The sequence below is a fragment of the Mobula hypostoma genome, chromosome 2, assembly GCF_963921235.1.
Source record: "Mobula hypostoma chromosome 2, sMobHyp1.1, whole genome shotgun sequence".
Lineage (NCBI taxonomy): Eukaryota > Metazoa > Chordata > Chondrichthyes > Myliobatiformes > Myliobatidae > Mobula > Mobula hypostoma.
Genome location: NC_086098.1, coordinates 127905863 through 127928005, shown reverse-complemented (window position 1 = coordinate 127928005; position 22143 = coordinate 127905863). Strand labels below are relative to the sequence as shown.

Here is a 22143-nt window from a genome sequence, read left to right as displayed (position 1 = left end):
ATTTTCGGGAGATGTGGGCACCATGGTAGTGTAGTGGTTAGCCCAGCTCTATTATAGCTTGGGGTGTATGGAGTTCAATTCATGCATTGTCTATACTCAAGTAATTTCCAGCTACTCTTACAAAGTAACATAAGAAAACTGAATGCAAGTAGCACTATTCCATTTAACCCTAATCAGAACATGGCTTTTTAATGACCTTCTTTTCAGTGGACTAAAATTTGAGATGTTTCAGATTTTAAAAATGCTACAAGGCATCCATGCATAATGTAGATTATACTTGACTAGGTATTTGGCAACAAAAAAAAACACAAGGAAATGCCATCTTTTATCAGGACTACACCAGATAATGTGCAGATACTGAGGTGGAATCTAAAATATACAATGATGTTATGTGAAAAGGAGCCATGCAGGAGAAGTAAGTCTATCTCAGCTCATTTTCTAACTTTCTATTACATAATTTCTAATTCCTGTTATATTTATAAAATGAACATTATAATGCAATGTTCCCAGATCCTTTTTGTTTGGCCTTTGTCTTCATTTTTTAGTGGATTTTAATTACTATATAAAATTCTGGAGACATTCCCAATTACAAGGCAACGTACTTATTTGTATTTTTTACTCTTTGGACTACTTTTATATCGCCTTGATTTACTCGTGTTATTACTGCTTGAGTTAATTTCAAGATGTGATGATTTTATTTGGAATTTTCCAAAGTGTCAGATTTTGATACTTTGCTGTAAATCAATCCTGAATGGGGAAAAATAAAGACCAAATACCTGAAGAGCAGATGTTGCTATTTGTTTCACATTAGAACATGAAATAAATTGTCTGGCTCAAGGATAAATTACAGGGAAACTTATGGGAGGTCTATCTATTAATATAGTCAAAGCACATTAGAGATTTAAGTCCTTCCCTGCCTCCACTCCCCTTAAGAGTTGTAAGTGACTTGAGCTAAAATAGATATATGATATGATTCTGGCAGTAATGAGATCAATAAATTGCCATCTGAGGGAATTCAAGTAATTATATAAATTGAAATAAAAAATAGTAGTAGCACCAGTAAGCATGGAACTTCCACATTACTGTAAAACAGTATGCTAATGTCTTTCAAAGAGGGAAATCTGACATCCCTTCATGGACTGGTCTGTATATGAGACCTGACCCACTAATCTGCCTGCTGAGTTCAAGATTGATAAACATCGACATTGCCTGTCTAGTTCCCAGGAACAAATAAAATCTGTGTATAGTAAGTGTTGAATAATCCAGAAAAAATGTTGAAGAGGGAAAGATGGTGTGTTTTGGAGTGCCTTTGAGAGACAAGGAAAATAATGTATTGTGTAGAGTCTGAGTTGGAGATAAAGCAGACATCAGGTTTTCCACAACGAATTATAGTTAATAAATCTATGGTTTCTATATTTTTCTGTTGATGTAGGGAATGATTCTTGCTCATTGGGAACAGTCATTCTGAAACAGTACAGAACAAGGCTGGTTGATGAATCATGCCTAAGCCTGTTCTTTGAAAGAGTATCTACTCTCGATTACCTATACTTTTTCTTCTGATTCAATTAGTTATCTAATTCCCTCACTATAAGATCATAATATATAGAAGCAGAATTAGGCCATTTGGCCCATTGAATTTCCTCTGCCATTCAATGTTGGATTTTTTCAACCCCATCCTCCTGCCTTCTCCCAATAACCATTAAGCCCTTTACCTATCAAGAATCTGTATGCCTTAAATACACCCATGGTCTTGACATCCACAGCCCTTTGTGGCAGCAAATCCATGGATAGACCACCCTTTGGCAGAAGAAACTCCTCTTCATCTCAGGTTTAAGGGGATGTACCTTTATTTTGAGGCTATTTTGTATTCTTCCTACAAAAGTGCATAGTCCCACACTTGCTCTACACTATATTTCATCTGCCACCCTTTCAGTTTGGATCAGAACTGTACCAATTCATGGCTGACTGTTTATCCTGTCATCTGTTTATAGTGTGCTAACTCCATATTTCAGAATCAGAATCAGATTTATTATCACCGGCATGTGGCGTGAGATTTATTAACTTAGTAGCAGCAGTTCAATGCAATACATAATCTAGCAGAGAGAAAAAAATAATAAATAAAATAAAATATAATCAATAAACAAGTAAATCAATTATGTATATTAAACTGATTTAAAAAAATGTGCAAAAACAGAAATACTGTATATTAAAAAAATAAGGTAGTGTCCAAAGCTTCAATGCCCATTTAGGAATCAGGTGGCAGAGGGGAAGAAGCTGTTCCTGAAATGCTGAGTGTGTGCTTTCAGGTTTCTGTATCTCCTACCTGATGCTAACAGTGAGAGAAGGGCGTGCCCTGGGTACTGGAGGTCCTTAATAATGGATGCTGCCTTTCTGAGACACCGCTCCCTAAAGATGTCCTGGGTACTTTGTAGGCTAGTGCCCAAGATGGAGCTGACTAGATTTATAACCTTCTGCAGCTTCTTTCGGTCCTGTGCAGTAGCCCCTCCATACCAGACAGTGATGTACTCTCCACGGTACAACTATAGAAGTTTTTGAGTGTATTTGTTGACATGCCAAATCTCTTGAAACTCCTAATAAATATAGCTGCTGTCTTGCCTTCTTTATGACTATATCGATATGTTGGGACCAGGTTAGGTCCTCAAAGATCATGATACTGAGGAACTTGAAGCCGCTCACTCTCTCCACTTCTGATCCTTGAGGATTGGTATGTGCTCCTTCATCTTACCCTTCTTGAAGTCCACAATCAGCTCTTTCGTCTTACTGACACTGAGTGTCAGATTGTTGCTGCGGCACCACTCCACTAGTTGGCATATCTCACTCCTGTACGCCCTCTCGTCACCACCTGAGATTCTACCAACAATGGTAGTATCGTCAGCAAATTAATAGATGGTATTTGAGCTATGCCTAGCCACACAGTCATGTGCATACAAAGAGTAGAGCATGTCCTAATATCTGGACATCTAATTATTTTCTCTTCTCCCCACTCCTATTGAGCAGAAGATAAAAAAAGCCTAAAACAATGCATCAACAGGGTCAAGAACAGCTTCTATTGCACTATTATAAGACTGTTGAATGGTTCTCTAGTATGATGAGATAAACTCTTGACTGCATAATCTATCTCATTATGGCCTTGGACCTTATTATCTGTCTGCACTGCACTTTTTCCTGTAACTGTACACCCTATTCTTTATTCTGTTATTGTCTTCTCTTGCACTACCTCGATGCATTGTTGTAATGAAATGATGTATGGCATGCAATCCAAGTGTTTTTTCACTGTACCTCAGTGCATGTGACAATAATAAATCTATTTACCAATAATTTACAGCAGTCAATGTCTTTAATCAATAATTAAACTACCATAGTCCTCTTGGGTAGGGCTACTGAAAATTCATTAGCTCTGGGTGATGAAATCTCTTTAATCCCTATGCTTAATTGCCAGCCACTTATTTTGAAGCTGTCATCCATGTTCTGGACAATACAGCCAGGACAAGGATTAAACCTACATCTTGTCTGGTAAGCTGCACAACAGTTTTGTATATTTCCACATCTTGTTCTTCAAACTCAGCTGAGTTTAGTTCTACTCTACTTATCATAACTCATAGTACAATAGTCTAGCTCCAGAAATTGATCTAACTATTGCAAGTATATTGTTTTTCATGTAGGGGGCCAAATCAATACCATGTAATACCATGTATACCATGTAATACACACAAAATGCAGGAGAAGCTCAGCAGGCCAGGCAGCATCAATGGAAATGCGTAAACAGTTGGCGTTTTGGGCTGAGACCCTTCATCAGGACTGGAAAAAGAGATGAGCAGTCAGAGTAAGAAAGTGGGGGCAGGAGAGGAAGAAGTACGAGGTAATAGATGATAGGTGAAACCAGGAGGAGAGGGGAAATTGATAGGTGAAAGAGATAAGGGGCTGGAGAAGGAGGAATCTGATAGGAGAGGACAGAAGACCATGGAAGAAAGGGAAGGGGGAGGAGCACCAGAAGGATGTGCTGGGCAGGTAAGGAGGTAAGGCGAGAGAGGAAAATGGGAAAAGGAAATGGTGAAGGAGAAGTGGGGGGGAGGCAAATACTGGAAGTTGGAGAAATCAATTTTCATTCCATCATGTTGGAGGCTACCCAGACAGAATATAAGGCGTTGGCCCTCCATCCTTAGTGTGGCCTTATCAGGGCAGAGGATGAGGCCATGGACTGATATGTCAAAATGGGAATAGGAAGTAGAATTGAAATAGGTGGCACAGTGTACAGTGTGCAATCTCACCAAGGTCCTGTATCATTTCAGTCAGATGTCTTCACTCTCTTAGCTGAAGTTAAGGGCAACACAAACAGTATCTTTCTAATTGCTTTCCATATCTATATGCTAACTATAAGAGATTTGTGTACAAGGACACCTGGATCATGTTTCCATTTCCCACTGTTTAAAAAATATTTGTCTTTCTACCTTTTCTACCCGAGTGGATGACCTCACACTTTTCACATCCTATCTAATTTGTGATTTCCCTGCGCATTCACCTGACTGTCCACCTCCTCTCACACTGCCACTTAGCTTTGTATCATGAACAAACTTAGGCATAACAGTTTTATCTGATGGAAGTACGTAAAATTGTAAGACGTTTTTGGTTAGCTAGTCAAAGTATTTTTTAGCTATGGTAGCGGTTTCAAAAATGAGAACGCGCAGGTTTAAAGTGAGAGGTGGACATTTTTAAGGGAACTTAACTGTAAGTATTTTACATAGAGTGCAGTTGATGTCTGGAATGTGATGCAGATGAGTTGGTGGAATCAATTTATTAGGCATTTACACAGACAACTAAGTAGGCAAGATAGAGAAGGATATGGTCCTAATGCAGGCAATGGGATTGGTACAGGTAGGTAAAAATGTTGGCTCTTAATGCGATGGGCTGAAGGGCATTTTTCTGAGTTGAATAGCTCTATAACTCTATGTTACACATTATCCTTTCTTTCAAATTTTTAACATAGATTGTGAACAGTCAGGGCCCAAGCACCAATAGCTGTGGGAGCCCTCATTACAGCCTTCGAACCTCAACCTTATGCACTTAATTCTTCTCTCTCTATTCCATTGTGAATCTACACGTGTATCCTATCCTCAATATTGTGTACTTAAGTTTGTTTAATAATCACCTATATGATACATCATCTTTTAAGTGCCTCCTTCTGGAAATTCAAATAGTGTGAAATCCCCTGGTTCAACCTAATCTGTTCTTCTAGTTACACTCTATGTGTTCAAACAGATTTGTTAAGCAGATTTCCTTTCCAAAAATCCACATTGACTTTACCTAATCTGATAATTATTTTCTAAGTACTCTATTATATTAGTTTGAAAATAGGTTCTTACATTTTCTGCACTAATGATGTTAGGATAACTGGTTTGTAGTTCCCTATTTTTTCTTTAGCTCCTTTATTATATAATGTTACAAACAGAGAGACAGCTAGTAGGGCTGCTGCCTCACAGAGTCATAGATCCAAATTCCATCCTGACCTCAGATGTTACCAGTCTGGTGTTATCACATTCTCCATGTGACAACATGGGCTTCTTCTGGGTGTTCCACTTTCTTTCTACGTCCCAAAGATGGGTGGTTGGTAGGTTAATTGATAACAATAATTTGATCCTTTTTTGTAGATGAGGGGTGGAATTTGGGGGAGAGTTGATGAGAATGTCAGATAAGATTAATATAGGATTACTGGAAATGAGTGGTTGATGGTGTGCATGGACTTAGAAGGCCAAAGGGGCCTGCTTTCATTCTGTATCTCTCTGTGACTCTATGCTTCATGACTGCAGTCAACTTTATCTGCTGAGTGGAAATTGAAAGGTCGTTCCCTCAAGTTAATGTTTTCTATCACAGCAATTGATAGGAGGCAAAACTTTCTATGCAAAGCTGGGAGTTCTTGTTCTAATATGAGGGTTGGGCTTGAATGAAACCTCATATGATTCTAATCTGGATCTGAGATGGGCTGAAAAGAGTTGGGACAAGATGGGGTCCATTGGTTAGTTTCTCATTTTCCTTTGTGAGATCAAACTTAGGAGAGATGGCTTATTTATAATGAAACAGTATAGCAGTATAAGCTCTGAAAAAGATCCAGAGAGATTTAAGGTATGATATACTGTATGTTTAGTGAATGGGTATGAGCATGGACATGGCAGAAGGAGGCAGCAAAAAATCTGTAGCCACACACATAAAAGTTGCTGGTGAACGCAGCAGACCAGGCAGCATCTCTAGGAAGAGGTACAGTCGACGTTTCGGGCCGAGACCCTTTGTCAGGACTAACTGAAGGAAGAGCTAATAACAGATTTGAGAGGGGGAGGGGGAGATCTGAAATGATAGGAGAAGACAGGAGGGGGAGGGGTGGAGCCAAGAGCTGGACAGTTGATTGGCAAAAGGGATACGAGAGGATCATGGACCAGGAGGTCCGGGGAGAAAGACAAGTTGGGGGGCGGGGGAACCCAGAGGATGGGCAAGGGGTATAGTCAGAGGGACAGAGGGAGAAAAAGGAGAGAGAGAAAAATAATGTGAGTATATAAATAAATAAATAATGGATGGGGTACGGGGGGAGGTGGGGCATTAGCGGAAGTTTGAGAAGTCAATGTCCATGCCATCAGGTTGGAGGCTACCCATTCGTCTGGGTCGCCTCCAACCTGTTGGCATGAACATTGACTTCTCAAACTTACGCTAATGTTCCATCTGGGTCGCCTCCAACCTGTTGGCATGAACATTGACTTCTCAAACTTACGCTAATGTTCCATCTGGGTAGCCTCCAACCTGATGGCATGAACATTGACTTCTCAAACTTCTGCTAATGCCCCACCTGTACCCCATCTGTTATATATTTATTTATATACACACATTCTTTTTCTCTCTCTCCTTTTTCTCCCTCTGTCCCTCTCACTATACCCCTTGCCCATCCTCTGGGCTTCCCCCTCCCCTTTTTATTTCTCCCTATGCTTCCTGTCCTATGATCCTCTCATGTCCCTTTTGCCAATCAACTGTTCAGCTCTTGGCTCCATCCCTCCCCGTCCTGTCTTCTCCTATCATTTTGGATCTCCCCCTCCCCCTCCCACTTTCAAATCTCTTACTAACTCTTCCTTCAGTTAGTCCTGACGAAGGGTCTCGGCCTGAAACGTCGACTGTACCTCTTCCTAGAGATGCTGCCTGGCCTGCTGCCTTCGCCAGTAACTTTTATATGTGTTGCTTGAAATTCCAGCATCTACAGATTTCCTCGTGTTTGCATTTTTAAAAATCTGTGGCCATTTGCTTTAATAGAAAAACAATAGAAAATTGGATTATGTTTTTTAAATAGTGAGTTTAAAAGGTGTTTGTCTTCAAGTTAACATGCAAGCATTGAAGGTGATCAGGAAGCAAATGGTATGTCAGCCTCCATTGCAAGAATGAGGCATAGAAAAAAAAGAAAAGAAAAAAAATAAAGTTTGTCATATGGGTCTGTACTCTTGTGTTTAAAAGAAGATGAGTCATTTTGAGAGTTACAAATGATGTTTTACAGCGTAGATGTGGAGTTAGTGTTTTTCCAGCTGTGGTATCCAGATCAATTTTCTCAGGAAAAACTGATCAACCAATTTTTCACTTGAAGCTTGCTACTCATAAACAGTGGTCCCCAACCTCTGGGCCGTGGACTGATACCGATCTGCGAAGCATGCAGGGGTGCAGCGGTGCAGCGGCGGGCTGACATTTACATGCCAGGTGGCACCTAATTAATTAGCTTGTTTATTTTGGCTTTTTTCTAAAAGATGTGCTGGGTGCGTTCTGGCTACCGCTGCACCCCTGCATGCTTCGCAGATCGGTATTGGTCCGCAGCCCGGAGGTTGGGGACCACTATTCTAGAAGGTGCGGAGTCTCAGTTGCTTAGTACATTCATGAGGAATTGATGGATTCTTAGTTGTTAAAGGAATTAAGGGATATAGGTTTGTGCAGGAAAATGACACTGAAGTAGACATACTGAATGGTGGAGCAAGTGCAAAGGGTCTTGCCCACTCCTGAAACTATTTATATTCTTGCATTCTTTTATGCCAATTAGGGTATTTCATTCATTCTCTGACAGGAAATTATGAAGATAAATTTCATTGACTGAGACTTGTTTTCTCTTTGAAGATAGTAAGGAGTCATTTAAGATGATAGAAAGCATTGATAAAGAAGATGGAAAGAAACTGTTTCCTCTGGTGGCGGGGTCTAGAGCAAACGACAGTAAAGTTAAAGGTTTGATCTGGGTTATTGTGGTAATGTCAGAAAGCATTTCACAGAAAATGTAATTGATATTCTAGAACTCCTACCCTCAAGTAACTTCGGAGTTTGGGGGTCAATTGAGAATTTCAAAGCTAAGATTCAGATCTTGACTTGTCAAGTTATTTGGGGTAATGGAATCAAGGCTGTTAAGTGGAATTAAGATTTCCCTTACTCGTGTTTCATTTGAATGATGGAACAGGTTTGAAAGGTTGAATGTGGCTCATTATATTCCTTTAATTTAGTTGCTGAATTATACACAGAATTATTTTTCTCTTGCAGGAATCTATTTCAACATGCCGATTTGCACAGAGGGTTGCACTGATCAAGAATGAAGCTATTCTGAATGAAGAAGTTGATCCCAGATTGGTAAGATTATATTAAAAAAAACCTGCAAAGTCAAGAAAAAAAGCATATGGCCAATGTGCCTTCAGATAGTTTGGAAAAATTTTGTTTCCAGTTTTATGCGCAAACTTATGTACACATCGAAATTTCCCTCCAAAATTAAGCATATTAAAAATCTTATTTGCCTTTTATAGATATTTAATTCAGAAAAAAATTATGGAAACTCAGCAACAATGTTAAGCATAGCACAGCATCAGATATCATGTGACATAATCATTTTCCAGTGTGGTACGCAGTGTACTTGAGCATTCAGTTTAATAGGTCATGCAAGTATATTGATCCATGGGTTAAAGTGGAATATATCAAATGCAGTGCCACTAAGTTATACTGGCAGGCTAAGTTATACTGCTTGATTATATTGGAGTACAATCCTGTTGAGTTAGGGTGATATTGATATATTAAATATGGCCACTAGACTGATAATGGCCATGTTTCAACTACCTTGTGATGTTGAAGAACACCTGGGAATTATGCTTACTGGATCAGGCAATATTTATGTTTAAATCATTGTTACTATCACTATAGGTAACCACAGATTATTTGGCCATGCCCACCCGCATTGTAGCTTGTCAGAGCGTACTGTCCATAAATTGGCTGCATGTTTCTGTCATTTAGTCAAGAACATTGGTTCATAAATAGTGACAAAATAATTGACTGGAAAGCACTTTGGGACATCTAAGGTCTTGAATGGCACCATCAATGCAAGTCTTTCTTTTTATGATAGGTATTGGATTTGAATTACATGTCAGTTGGTATATGTTTTATATTGTAGATTTATGAGGTCTTTGCTTACTAAAACAAACCCACAATCCAGTCATCCAATAGATATATTTGAAGTGACAAGAAGAAAAGTGTGCAAGAATAAACACATCTTCCTGTGTGTGTTCTTTTGCATTTTGTGGTCTGAAACCTGAAGAATGTTATATACTGTATGCCAAAGAAAAATAGTTAATACTTCAGATTGATGTCCTAATAATAATAATAATTAGTTTATTGATCCCAAGTGGGAAATTGTTTCATTACAGCAGCAACATTTAAAAACACACTTAGCCGTGTGCAGACTTAACTAATAATAAAGTACAGAATAATAATATACGTAATAATAATGTACCAATGTGCAAGGATAATGTATGAAATAATAAAGCAGAGACTATTGTACTATGATGTGTGTTCTCCTGTCACATAGAGATGAACTGTTGTATATGCTTATTGCATTTGATAGAAAAGATTTTCTGTAACGATCTTTGTGGCAGTGGAGCTGAATGAGTGTTTGAAAAGGTGCTCTGCTGCTTATTCAGTAGGTCGTGGAGAGAACGTGCCAGATTGTCCATAATAGATAACGGTTTGTTCAGTGACCTTGTCTCCACCACTAACTCAAAAGTGTCCGGGTTGTAGCCAACGACAGATCCAGCCTTTCTGATGAGTTTATGGGAAGTCCTGCCGAAAGGTTTTGGCCTAAAACGTCAACTGTACTCTTTTCCTTGAAGCTGCCTGGCCTGCTGAGTTCTTCCAGCATTTTGTTTGTGTTGCTTGGATTTCCAGCATCTGCAAACATTCTCTTGTTTGTGATGAGTTTATTTAGTCTTTTTGCACCACCAGCACTGATGCTGCTCCCCCAACATAAAGCAGCAAAGAAGACTACACTCACTACATCAGACTGGTAAAAGATCTCCAACATCCTGCTGCACACATTGAAGGAACTTGGCTTCCTTAGAATATAGAGTCTCCTCATCTCCTTTATCTAAATGGCCATGGTGATGGTTTTCCAGTCAAATCTGTTGTTGAGGTGAACACCCAAGTATTGTACTCCTCCAGTACTGCAACCTCTTCTCCCAGAATGTATATAGGACTCATCACAGTCCTCTTCCTCCTAAAATCAATCACCATCTCCCTGGTTTTGGCCACATTCAGGAGCAGGTAATTCTTCTCGCACCACTCCGCAGACTTGTCCATGAGTCCTCTGTACTCTGACTGCTCTGATACACCCAACCATCAGAGAGTCATCAGAGAACTTCTGCAAGTGGCAAGACTCAGAACTGTACTGGAAGTCTGAGGTGTACAGTGAGAGCAGAAACAGAGTCCCTTGTGGCGCTCCAGTGCCACTCACCACCACCTTAGACAAAGAACTACCCAGCTGTAGTCAGTAATCATTTTATCAGAATGCACTATTTGTTTTGTGTCTTCATACAACTTCCAGCTTTGCTACAAATTTGGCAGAGTTGTGATAATGGCACAAATTAGTCAGCAGCATGCCCCATCAATTGCAAATAAATTTTCTGAACAAATTGCAATTGTTGTACCATTAACCTTGTGAAGGTGTGTGCAACTGCCCTGTAATTTTCACACAATTGTTTTATTAATTTCCCACTTAAAAGTTAAGTCTAATGGTTATCTGTATAAATACAATTTTAGTAATATAATCATCATTCATGACTAAAAGTCAATCTCCTTTTCCTCAGGCCAAAGCTTCTGTAAATCAATCCTTTATTTTGGTTCTCTCAGCAGTTACTAAAAATCTGTTCTTACACCAGTGCCTTTCAGGATTCGATTAACTCAGACCTTAGTGGAAGCCCCAAGTCTCTCAATGCTGGACATTGCAATAACCTCAACTCTTCACTGAACCAACTCACCACAGGCCTGTAGTCTATTATTCAGCAGAAAGAATGCAAATATATGACCTAAAGCTTTGAGACATAGGACCTACAAACGTTTGTAGATTCAAAGTTGAGGATTCCCAGGATCATTTTCCCCAAAAGTTGTATTCTCACTTCTGATGTGCTGTTGAGAAGCATGTAAAATAAGTCTTGGATATTGGCTGCTACATTTAATTTTGTAAGCATTACCCTGACCAGTTATTACTTTGTTCCTCTATATAGCAGGTATCCCAACCTTAACCTCTAGTTCACAGAAGCTTTTGAGTTTGACTTTGTGGTTTTTCTGAGTTGCTTGTATCTTGACTTCTTTCAGTATTCTGGAGGGAATAGTTAGATTGGAAGTTGCTTTAACAACCCCATAACAACGGAGATGAAGAGGAATTTCTTTAGTGAGGGGGTCGTGAATCTGTGAATCTCAAATGGCTATGGAGGCTAGAACATTGGGTATATTTAATGCAGATAGATTGTTGATTAGTGAAGGCGTCAAAGATTTCATGGAGAGGGCAAGAGAATAGCGCTGAGAGGGAAATATATTAGCCATGATCGAATATCGGATCAGACTTGATGAGTTAAATGCCCTAACCTGCTCCTCTGTCTTATGGTCTTATGGTAGGGAATAGGAATCTGAAGGAAAGAAGAAGAAAATATGCTTTATATGCATTCTTATATCCTGTATGTTGGTTGGTTGTCACCTTTCTTCAATTCTTTTCATGGAGAAATGTGTATATTTTTAATTAGGATTCTTTGTTCGTGAAACCAGACACTCCACATCAACATGTTGTGTTGTCTTAAGACCAGCAAGATATTTAAATGTATCTCAGTTAAGCCAGTCTTTTTCAAACATTGACATTGCTCACCACTCATTCAATACATTCTCTTGATATGTTTTCTTGGATCTGCTGATATGACATTGTTGAACGTTCACTGACACTCCTTTCAGACTCAGCCACTTGAATAAGGACCTGCGTCACATTTGTGACTTCCGGTTTTGGTCACCTTTGCTATCCACCCTTAGCTATAAACTGAACTACTGAGGAAAGGATTATGTGTTTCACGTCTGCATAGTTCACTGCCCTTCCTCACCTCAGTCCTTCCCTTTATTCCATGCCCTACTGTTCTCTTCTTTCATATTCCACCATCTTCAGATGTTTATCTCACCTTCCAGCTTCTGACATTATTACTGCCCTTATCTGCCTATCACCCCTTTCATATGCATCCACCTATCCTGGTTAATTTCTGCTCCAGTCCTTCAACCCTCCTTTACATACTGATTATCATTCCATTATTTTCAACGTCAAATTAAGAAGTACACAAAATTGAGACATTGTGAATCTGGACAGGCTTAAGGAAGTCATGTCCACAGGTCTAGTTTCACGACTGCAGCATAGACATGATCATACAGCACCTTTCAGGGTAGTATGGTACTTAACGTTGAAAGGTGCTTAGTTGCTGGCTCCCAGCCACTCTTTTCCTGTTAACCTCAAAGAATGTTTTTGTTATGAATTTCAGTGACATTGTCCTATAGTTATGAAAATCTTTCATAACCTCTACTAGCAGCTGAAAAGTGCTTTCATTAGCGTCAGCAACTGGGCATGAAAACAAGATCCATGAGCCATGTTTCACACTGTGCACCCTTTAATTACCCTCTCAGAAAAGAGTTGCGATTTGGCAAACACTTGAACAGCTTTTCCATTACTGGATGGGTATTGACCCACCCAGGATAATGTTCTGTGATGCACAGCCACAAGCTGTTCACCTCTCACTTTAGCTCTGTCTTACATTATGGCTGAGGCTGCTGCCCTATTATAATGAAGCAAAGAACACCCCTGACAATTTGTTCAACTGCTAACTACTAGTGTGGGGTTGAACTGGAATGTGGACACAAAAAGTCCTTTTACACTTCCTTTCAGCACGGAATCATGCAAACATTCCAAGCCTTTTAACCACAAAGCTGAAATAGCAAATTGTCAGCACCTTTGACCAAGAGTGTGATGGTGTTAGAAGATTTGTGAAAATAGAAGCTGGGATCAGGTGGGGTGTGCTGAGGGAACTGACAGTTCAGAAATGCAGAAGGTAAACATTTGTGTCACTCTCTTAACCTCCTTTCCCATCCCAGATCACTTCAATATAACCAGCAAGCTAAGGAATTAGATTCTAACCACTTGTGACAGCGGTAGCTCTTCAACGTGGATAGCATAGAGGTGTATTTTCAGACCAGCCTCATGTATTTCAGTGAGACAAAACTTCTTGTTCTGTTTTGGTTTCTAAGGGTGAATTACCACCTCTATCATCCCTTAAGATGAAGAATTATGTGCATCATATTGAGAAGTGAATCATAGTATCTTAATGTAATAGATCACAGAAACAGGCCTTTTGGTCCTACAGATTCATGCTGACCAAGATGCCAATCTCAGCTAATTGCCCTCATTTGGCCCATATCTCTCTTAACTTTTCCTGTCTGTCTACCTGTCCTAGGTGTCTTTTAACTGCTGTTATTGCCTTAATCACTGGCAGCTCATTCATAGAAATATCATGTAGGAGTTCCCAGGTACTTTTAAATTTTTCCCCTCAGCGTAAACATTTGCCCTTTATTTCTTGATTCCCAACCCCGCGGAAAAGGCTCTGCACATTCACCCTGTCGACTGTATAATCTGTCAATATACCCTATCTATGAACTTCAGTGGGGAGAATTGGTTTGGCATTTCCCAATCAATAATTTTCATGCTACTAAAGATCTAGAAGTTCTGGCAGATGATTTGCTGAGCATTACCATGTCTCTAAATGATGTAAGAGTTTGGTATGCACTTATAAAATAACATACACATACACATAACATAGATAATTGTAACATTATGTGCTTTCTCTGCCATTTTCCTTATGAGTAGCCAGTGTAGGAAAATATACTATCAATTTAACACTGATTGTTCATTTTAGCAAATGCTAGAAAAACCTGAATACTTGTACTACCAGGAACTTCACGTGTTTAATTCCACTGCTTGTCTGATTTGCATTTCTAGCCCTTTTGCTTTTGCAGATGTTAGTAAGATTATCTACATAGTCTGCAGGGGGAGTACACGAGTCCTTTTTCAGCAGAAGCAAAATACTGCATATTGAAAGTCAATGAAAAGCTATATGGTTTTCTTTTTGGGATTCATAAAAAAGTGTAGAATAGAATCACAAAATACAGACTTGTTACATTGATACTAAGAGTTGTCAATATTTTGTGGTCATTCACACCATTGGTTATAAAGAAATATAATAGAATCAATGAAAAACTACACCCAACAAAGACTGAATAGCAACCAATATGCAAAAGAAGTCAAACTCTCCAAATACAAAAAAAGAAGAAAACAAATAAATAAGTAATATTGAGAACTTGAGTTGAAGATTCCAGGATTGCTGCTACTAGAAAGCAGCATTCATTATCCAGTTATTACCATAGTGTGGATCCTGAACTAGTATGGATAATATCACTCACCTGAACACTGAAGAGATTCCACAACCTGCGGACTTATATTTAAGGACTGTACAACTCATGTTCTCAGTATTATTTATTATTATTATTCAGGTTCTTTTGTATTTGCAGTTTGTCTCCTTTTCCACATTGGTTGCTTGTCAGTCATTGTTGTGTGAAGTTTTTCACTGATTCTATTGCATTTCTTTGTTATACTGTGAATACGTACAAGAAAATTAAATCTCAGGGTAGTATGTGGTGATATATACGTACTTGGATAATAAATTTACTTCGAACTTTGTTTGCAGAGAGGTTCACAAGCTGTTGATGATCACCTTCTTTTATATCCTCAGGCTAAGAATTTCATGAAGTTTTCATGTACAGATTGGTGTGTCTGATGCTGTTAGTATATACACATCCCTATCCCCAGACATGGGCAAATAGTCCCATTGTCTTGTGGGTGCCTCAGGAAAGTATAAGAACAGAACGAATAGTACAGCCCAGTATAGTACAGTTGTCTACACTGAGCACAATGGCTGGGTATTTATGTGCTGCAATTGTGATTCCTGTCTCCCGTTCCCCCACCAATACTCTACAATCCAGTCTCCCTCAGATCCCATCATCAGCTCCTGGGCACTCAGAGGCTCCATCTTCCTCTCACCCCAACGCTTCCCTCTCCACTGACAACCCCAGCCTCCCCCCTCCCCCCCTCTGATCCCAGCTCTCATCCGTGCCGAGTCTTTACCATCCCCTCCGACCTTCAACTGTCGGAGGCAGAACGCTCTGTCCTCAGTAAGGGCCTCACCTTTGTCCCCCTTCGCCCACACCTCAGCAAGTTCCGTGTTCGCCATGATGCGGAACTCTTCTTCCGCTGTCTCCGTCTCCAAGCCTACTTCTTCGGCAAGGACTCTTCCACCCCTACCGATGACCTCTTCTCCCGTCTTCAACCCTCCTCTTCTTCATGAACACCCCACTCTGGTCTTCTGCCTGCTCTGGATCTCTTTATTGCTAACTGCCAACGGGACATCAACCGTCTCAACTTCACTGCGCCTTGTTCCTATTCCAACCTTACTCCTTCCGAACCTCTGCTCTCCACTCCCTCCGCACTAATCCTAACCTTACTATTAAACCCGCCGATAAGCGGGGTGCTGTTGTAGTCTGGCGTACTGACCTCTACCTTGCCGAGGCACAGCGACAATTCGCGGATACCTCCTCTTATTTACCCCTCGATCGTGACCCCACTAAGGAGCACCAGGCCATTGTCTCCCACACCATCACTGACTTTATCCGCTCAGGGGATCTCCCATGCACTGCTACCAACATTATAGTTCCCACACCTCGCACTTCCCGTTTCTACCTCATACCCAAGATCCACAAATCCACCTGTCCTGGCAGACCTATTGTCTCAGCTTGCTCCTGCCCCACCGAACTCGTTTCTGCATACCTCGACACGGTTTTATCCCCCCCTTGTTCAATCCCTTCCTACCTATGTTCGTGATACTTCTCACGCTCTCAAACTTTTCAATGATTTTAAGTTCCCTGGCTCCCACCGCTTTATTTTCGCCATGGATGTCCAGTCCCTATATACTTCCATCCCCCATCAGGAAGGTCTCAAAGCTCTCCGCTTCTTTTTGGATTCCAGACCTAATCAGTTCCCCTCTACCACCACTCTGCTCTGTCTAGTGGAATTAGTCCTTACTCTGGCTCCTCCCACTTCCTCCAAACTAAAGGTGTAGCTATGGGCACCCATATGGGTCCCAGCTATGCCTGACTTTTTGTTGGCTTTGTGGAACAATCTATGTTCCGTGCCTACTCTGGTATCTGTCCCCCACTATTCCTTCGCTACATCGACGACTGCATTGACGCTGCTTCCTGCACGCATGCTGAGCTCGTTGACTTTATTAACTTTGCCTCCAACTTTCACCCTGCCCTCAAGTTTACCTGGTCCATTTCCGACACCTCCCTCCCCTTTCTAGATCTTTCTGTCTCTATCTCTGGAGACAGCTTATCCACTGATGTCTACTATAAGCCTACTGACTCTCACAGCTATCTGGACTATTCCTCTTCTCACCCTGTCTCTTGCAAAAATGCCATCCCCTTCTCACAATTCCTCCGTCTCCGCCACACCTACTGTCAGGATGAGGCTTTTCATTCTAGGACGAGGGAGATGTCCTCCTTTTTCAAAGAAAGGGGCTTCCCTTCCTCCACCATCAACTCTGCTCTCAAACGCATCTCCCCCATTTCACGCACATCTGCTCTCACTCCATCCTCCCGCCACCCCACTAGGAATAGGGTTCCCCTGGTCCTCACCTACCACCCCACCAGCCTCCGGGTCCAACATATTATTCTCCGTAACTTCTGCCACCTCCAACAGGATCCCACCACTAAGCACACCTTTCCCTCCGCCCCCCCCCCCGCTTTCCACAGGGATCGCTCCCTATGCGACTCCCTTGTCTATTCGTCCCCCCCCATCCCTCCCCACTGATCTCCCTCCTGGCACTTATCCTTGTAAGCGGAACAAGTGCTCCACATGCCCTTACACTTCCTCCCTTACCACCATTCAGGACCCCAGACAGTCCTTCCAGGTGAGGCGACACTTCACCTGTGAGTCGGCTGGGGTGATATACTGCGGCCGGTGCTCCTGATGTGGCCTTCTATATATTGGCGAGACCTGACGCAGACTGGGAGACCGCTTTGCTGAACACCCACGCTCTGTCCGCCAGAGAAAGCAGGGTCTCCCAGTGGCCACACATTTTAATTTCACATCCCATTCCCATTCTGACATGGCTATCCACGGCCTCCTCTACTGTAAAGATGAAGCCACACTCAGGTTGGAGGAACAACATCTTATATTCCGTCTGGGTAGCCTCCAACCTGATGGCATGAACATTGACTTCTCTAACTTCCGCCACTGCTCCACCTCCCCCTCGTACCCCATCCGTTATTTATTTTTATACACACATTCCTTCTCTCATTCTCCTTTTTCTCCCTCTGTCCCTCTGACTATACCCCTTGCCCATCCTCTGGGTTCCCCCCCCCCAACTTGTCTTTCTCCCTGGACCTCCTGTCCCATGATCCTCTTGTATCCCCTTTGCCAATCACCTGTCCAGCTCTTGGCTCCATCCCTCCCCCTCCTGTCTTCTCCTATCATTTTGGATCTCCCCCTCCCACTTTCAAATCTCTTACTAACTCTTCCTTCAGTTAGTCCTGACGAAGGGTCTCAGCCTGAAACGTCGACTGTACCTCTTCCTAGAGATGCTGCCTGGCCTGCTGCATTCGCCAGCAACTTTGATGTGTGTTGCTCAAATTAAACTAATTCTCTTCCATCTGTATGTGATCTATATCCATTCATTCCCTGCAGATTCATGTGTCTACCTAACAGCTTCTTAAACACCTATTTTTTGTATTGCCTTCCAACACGAAACCTGTTAGCCCATTCTAGGCAGCTACCATTCTGTGTAAATAAACTTGTCCTGCACATCTCCTTTGAACTTTCCCCTTCTCACTTAAATGCATATTCTTTAGTGCTCTGAGGAAAAAAGATTCTGATTGTCTACTCTATCTGTGTATCTTAATCTTACAAGCTTCTATCAGGTCTCCCCTCAGCCTTTGACACTCCAAAGAAAACTCCAAAGCTTTGTTCAACTGGACTTTATAACTCATACCCTCTATTCCAGGCAGCATCCTGGTAAACATACTGTGCGCCCTTTTCAAAGTCTTCACATCCTTCCTGTAATGGGGCAACTAGAATTGCACACAATACTGCAAATATTGTGGAGTATGCTGAGGGAGTAATCCTTGACAGAAAGTACTCGTGGATTATCTTGGTGAAGAAGGGACAGAAAGTCAGAAATGGAATCCCTCAGTTTCCAGTTATTCAGGCAGCTTTTGCATCCAGGCTTATATTCAGCTTTCTTGACTGTCCTGCCACTGGAATCTGATGCGCCTGAACATGAATCTACGTAACTTCTCTTTCACCATAATGCAAGTCATGCACTACTTATGGCATCAAGTCCTCTGGTACTTTTTTTGAAATCCATAGAATGGTTCCGAGCCCTATACAGAGCTCATAAAAAGTATTCAACTCGCCCCTCCCTTGGAAATTTTCATATTTTATTGTTTTACAACTTTGAATCATAATGGATTTAATTTGTTTTTTTTTGACACCGATCAACAGAACAAGACTCTTTTGTGTCAAAGTGAAAATAGATCTTTACAAAGTGATCTAAATTAATTACAAATATAAATCACAAAATAATTGATTGCCTAAGGATTCAGCCCACCCACCCCTCTTTAATATGACACACCAAATCATCATTGGTACAGCCAATTGGTTTTAGAAATCACATAATTAGTTAAATGGAGATCATCGTGTGTAGTCAAGGTGCTTCAACCGACTGTAGTTAAATTACACCTGTATTTTGGAAGGTCCAACTGCTGGTGAGTCAGTATCCTGTAAAATTACACCATAAAGACAAGAGAACAATCCAAGCAACTCCAAGAAAAGGTTATTGGAAAGCATAGGTCAGGAGATGGATACAGGAAAGTATTGAAGCTACTGAATATCCCTTTGAGTACAGCTAAGTTAATCATTAAGGAATGGAACAAATATGGTACAGCTGTAAATCTGCCTAGAGCAGGCCTTCCTCAAAAACTGAATGATTGTGCAAGAAGGGGACTAGTCAGGGAGGCCACCAAGAGACCTATGACAACTCTGGAGTGGTTACAAGCTTCAGTGGCTGAGATGCGAGAGACTGTGCATACAACAACTGTTACCCAGGTGCTTCACAAGTTGCAGCTTTATGGGAGAGTGGCAAAGAGAAAGCCACTGTTGAAAGAAACTCACATGAAATCTCGGCTTGAGTTTGCCAGAAGGCACGTGGGAGACTCTGCAGTCAGCTGGAAGAAGGTTCTATGGTCTGAAGAAACCAAAACTGAGCTATCAGAGTAAATGCTATGTTTGGCGTAAGCCAAACACTGCACTTCATCAAAAACACACCATCCCTACCATGAAACATGGTGGTGGCTGCATCATCCTGTGGGGATTCTTCACTACAGCAGGCCCTGGGAGGCTTGTGAAGATAGAGGGTAAAATGAATGCAGCAAAATGCAGGGAAACCCTGGAGGAAAACTTATTGCAGTCTGCAAGAGAATTGCAGAAGAAGATTTGTTTTCCAGCAAGACAATGATCCCAAGCATAAAACCAAAGCTACGCATGAATGTCTTAAAAAACAACAAAATTAATGTCTTGAAGTGGCCAAGTCAGAGTCTGGACCTCAATCCAATTGGCTGGACTATAAAGGGCTGTTCAGTCACGATTCCCATGCAATCTGACAGAGCTCGAGCTGTTTTGTAAAGAAGAACGGGGGAAAATTGCAGTGTCCAGATGTGCAAAGCTGATAGAGACCTACCCACACAGACCCAAGGCTGTAATTGCTGCCGAAGATACACCTATTAAATACTGACTTGAAGGGGGTGAAAACTTATGCATTCAATGATCTTGTGTTTTATATTTGTAATTAATTTAGAACACTTTGTAGAGATCTGTTTTCACTTTGACACGAAAGAGTCATTTTCTGTTGATCAGTATCAAAAAAGCCAACTTAAATCCAGTGTGATTCAATGTTGTAAAGCAATAAAACATGAAAACTTCCAAGGGGGTGAATACTTTTTATAGTCACTGTATAAAGACTCTAAATAGAAAATAAGATGCTGAATTTCTGCATTTTCTATATGCATAATGCAATGCTCACTGCAGTAGGACTAGCTGAGATGTGCAGGTTTGGGCCAAAGGGTAATTTTCCATGCTGCATTACTATATGACTCAACGCCTTTATGATATCCAGCATAATGTCAATCCAAAGGAAAAAACAACATCTTTCCAGCAATGTACCAGTTTTAATCCCCTCTAAATTTTTCCTGTAGATTTTTATTGCTCTTTATTTCTATGCATTCCATTATTGCATTCTATACTGATATCTACGTATCATATTATTCCTCTTGCCACATTGTTTTCCTGTTCTTGGGTGACTGAGGGCATGGCACTTTGCAAAGTATAAAGAGCAAAGAATGTGAATGATTTGGTCTAATGGGAAAAGTGATGGTCTGTTTCCTCCCTTCCATAGTTCAAGTTAGGACAGGCTATGTTTTGTTGGCAGGTGGGAATTCAACAAATCTTAGCCATTATTGAAATAAGGGCAAGGAAATGCCTAATTCAGGATATCTCAGATTTTTATCCCATTTGAATCGAAGACTCGCGATAGGAGCTATTCACAAAGCAGAGCATTTCAGATCCCTTGCCCTTTAAATGACAACGTATTTTTTTCAATTACCTTCTTTCTTTCCCTGGTGACACAATGTCACCCCATTTATCCCTTCAGTGAAATCTCAATAGAATGGCCACAGTTCTATTTACCATGAATATCACAGGGAATCTGCTTGCTGTGAGTTGTGGCAAGTTATGATTAAGATCGATACCAGAGACTGCAGAAGTTGGAATCTGGAGCAAAAAACAATGAGCTGCCATAAGAACTTAGCGAGTCAGGCAACACTTGAAGAGGGAAATGGACAGTTGATGTTTTGGATTGAAACTCTTAATTTAGCCTGTGACGTGAAAGATTGTTCGTTTCTCTCTATAAATGCTGAGTGACATGCTGAGTTTCTCCAGCAGCCCTTTTTCTCCTACATAACAAGTGAAATTCAATTTATTTCATCAAAGGGAAGAAAGAATTAGGCTGTTCTCTTTAAAGTAATGTGAAATTGAGATTTATTGAAGGTGGTCAGAATAAAGAAAGCAAGATGTTTCATTTTGCAGATAGGTTAATAAGTAGAGGAAGGATGAGGAGGAATTATTTTCACAGCAAACTATGGTGATTTAGAGTGAATTACCTGCAAGGTTAGTGGATGAAAATTCAGCGATAACTTTCAAGACAAGGGGAATGAAAAACAAACTTGTTGAAATTTTCTATCAGCTTAGACAAATTCTGTGGTTGATAGCTAGGGGAAGCATCTGTAGGGCTTTAAGATAATGGCAGGCATGTCGATGTATTTGGAGAGCTTTTCAAAGAGTCAATGCAGCTATTATGAGATAAATGGCATCCTCCTTTACTGAACTGAACCGTTCTCTGATTCTCTATATATGAAGTACAGAAACCTGAAGTCCCACGCCACCAGGTTCAAGAACCTACCTTCAACCAATTGCTTCTTGAACCAGCTACATCAACCCTAATCTCTATAGTTTAGCAACACTATGACTACCTAGTTCACTTTGCACGAAAATTGGCTTTTTTATTCTAATTGTATTCTTTCTTGTAATAAAAATATATTATATTTAGTTTATATTTTTCTTGTGAG

At 40.8% G+C, this 22143-nt stretch overlaps 1 protein-coding gene across 5 annotated transcripts in view; it reads left to right on the top strand.

Moving 5' to 3' along the window:
* kif6 (kinesin family member 6) overlaps positions 1-22143 on the top strand; it is a 611249-nt gene that overhangs the window by 140848 nt on the left and 448258 nt on the right. For all 5 annotated transcript variants that reach the window (XM_063040644.1, XM_063040642.1, XM_063040641.1 and 2 more), the window contains one exon: positions 8560-8646. In XM_063040644.1, the coding sequence (XP_062896714.1) occupies positions 8560-8646 (87 nt within the window). The remainder of the gene's footprint in view (positions 1-8559; positions 8647-22143) is intronic.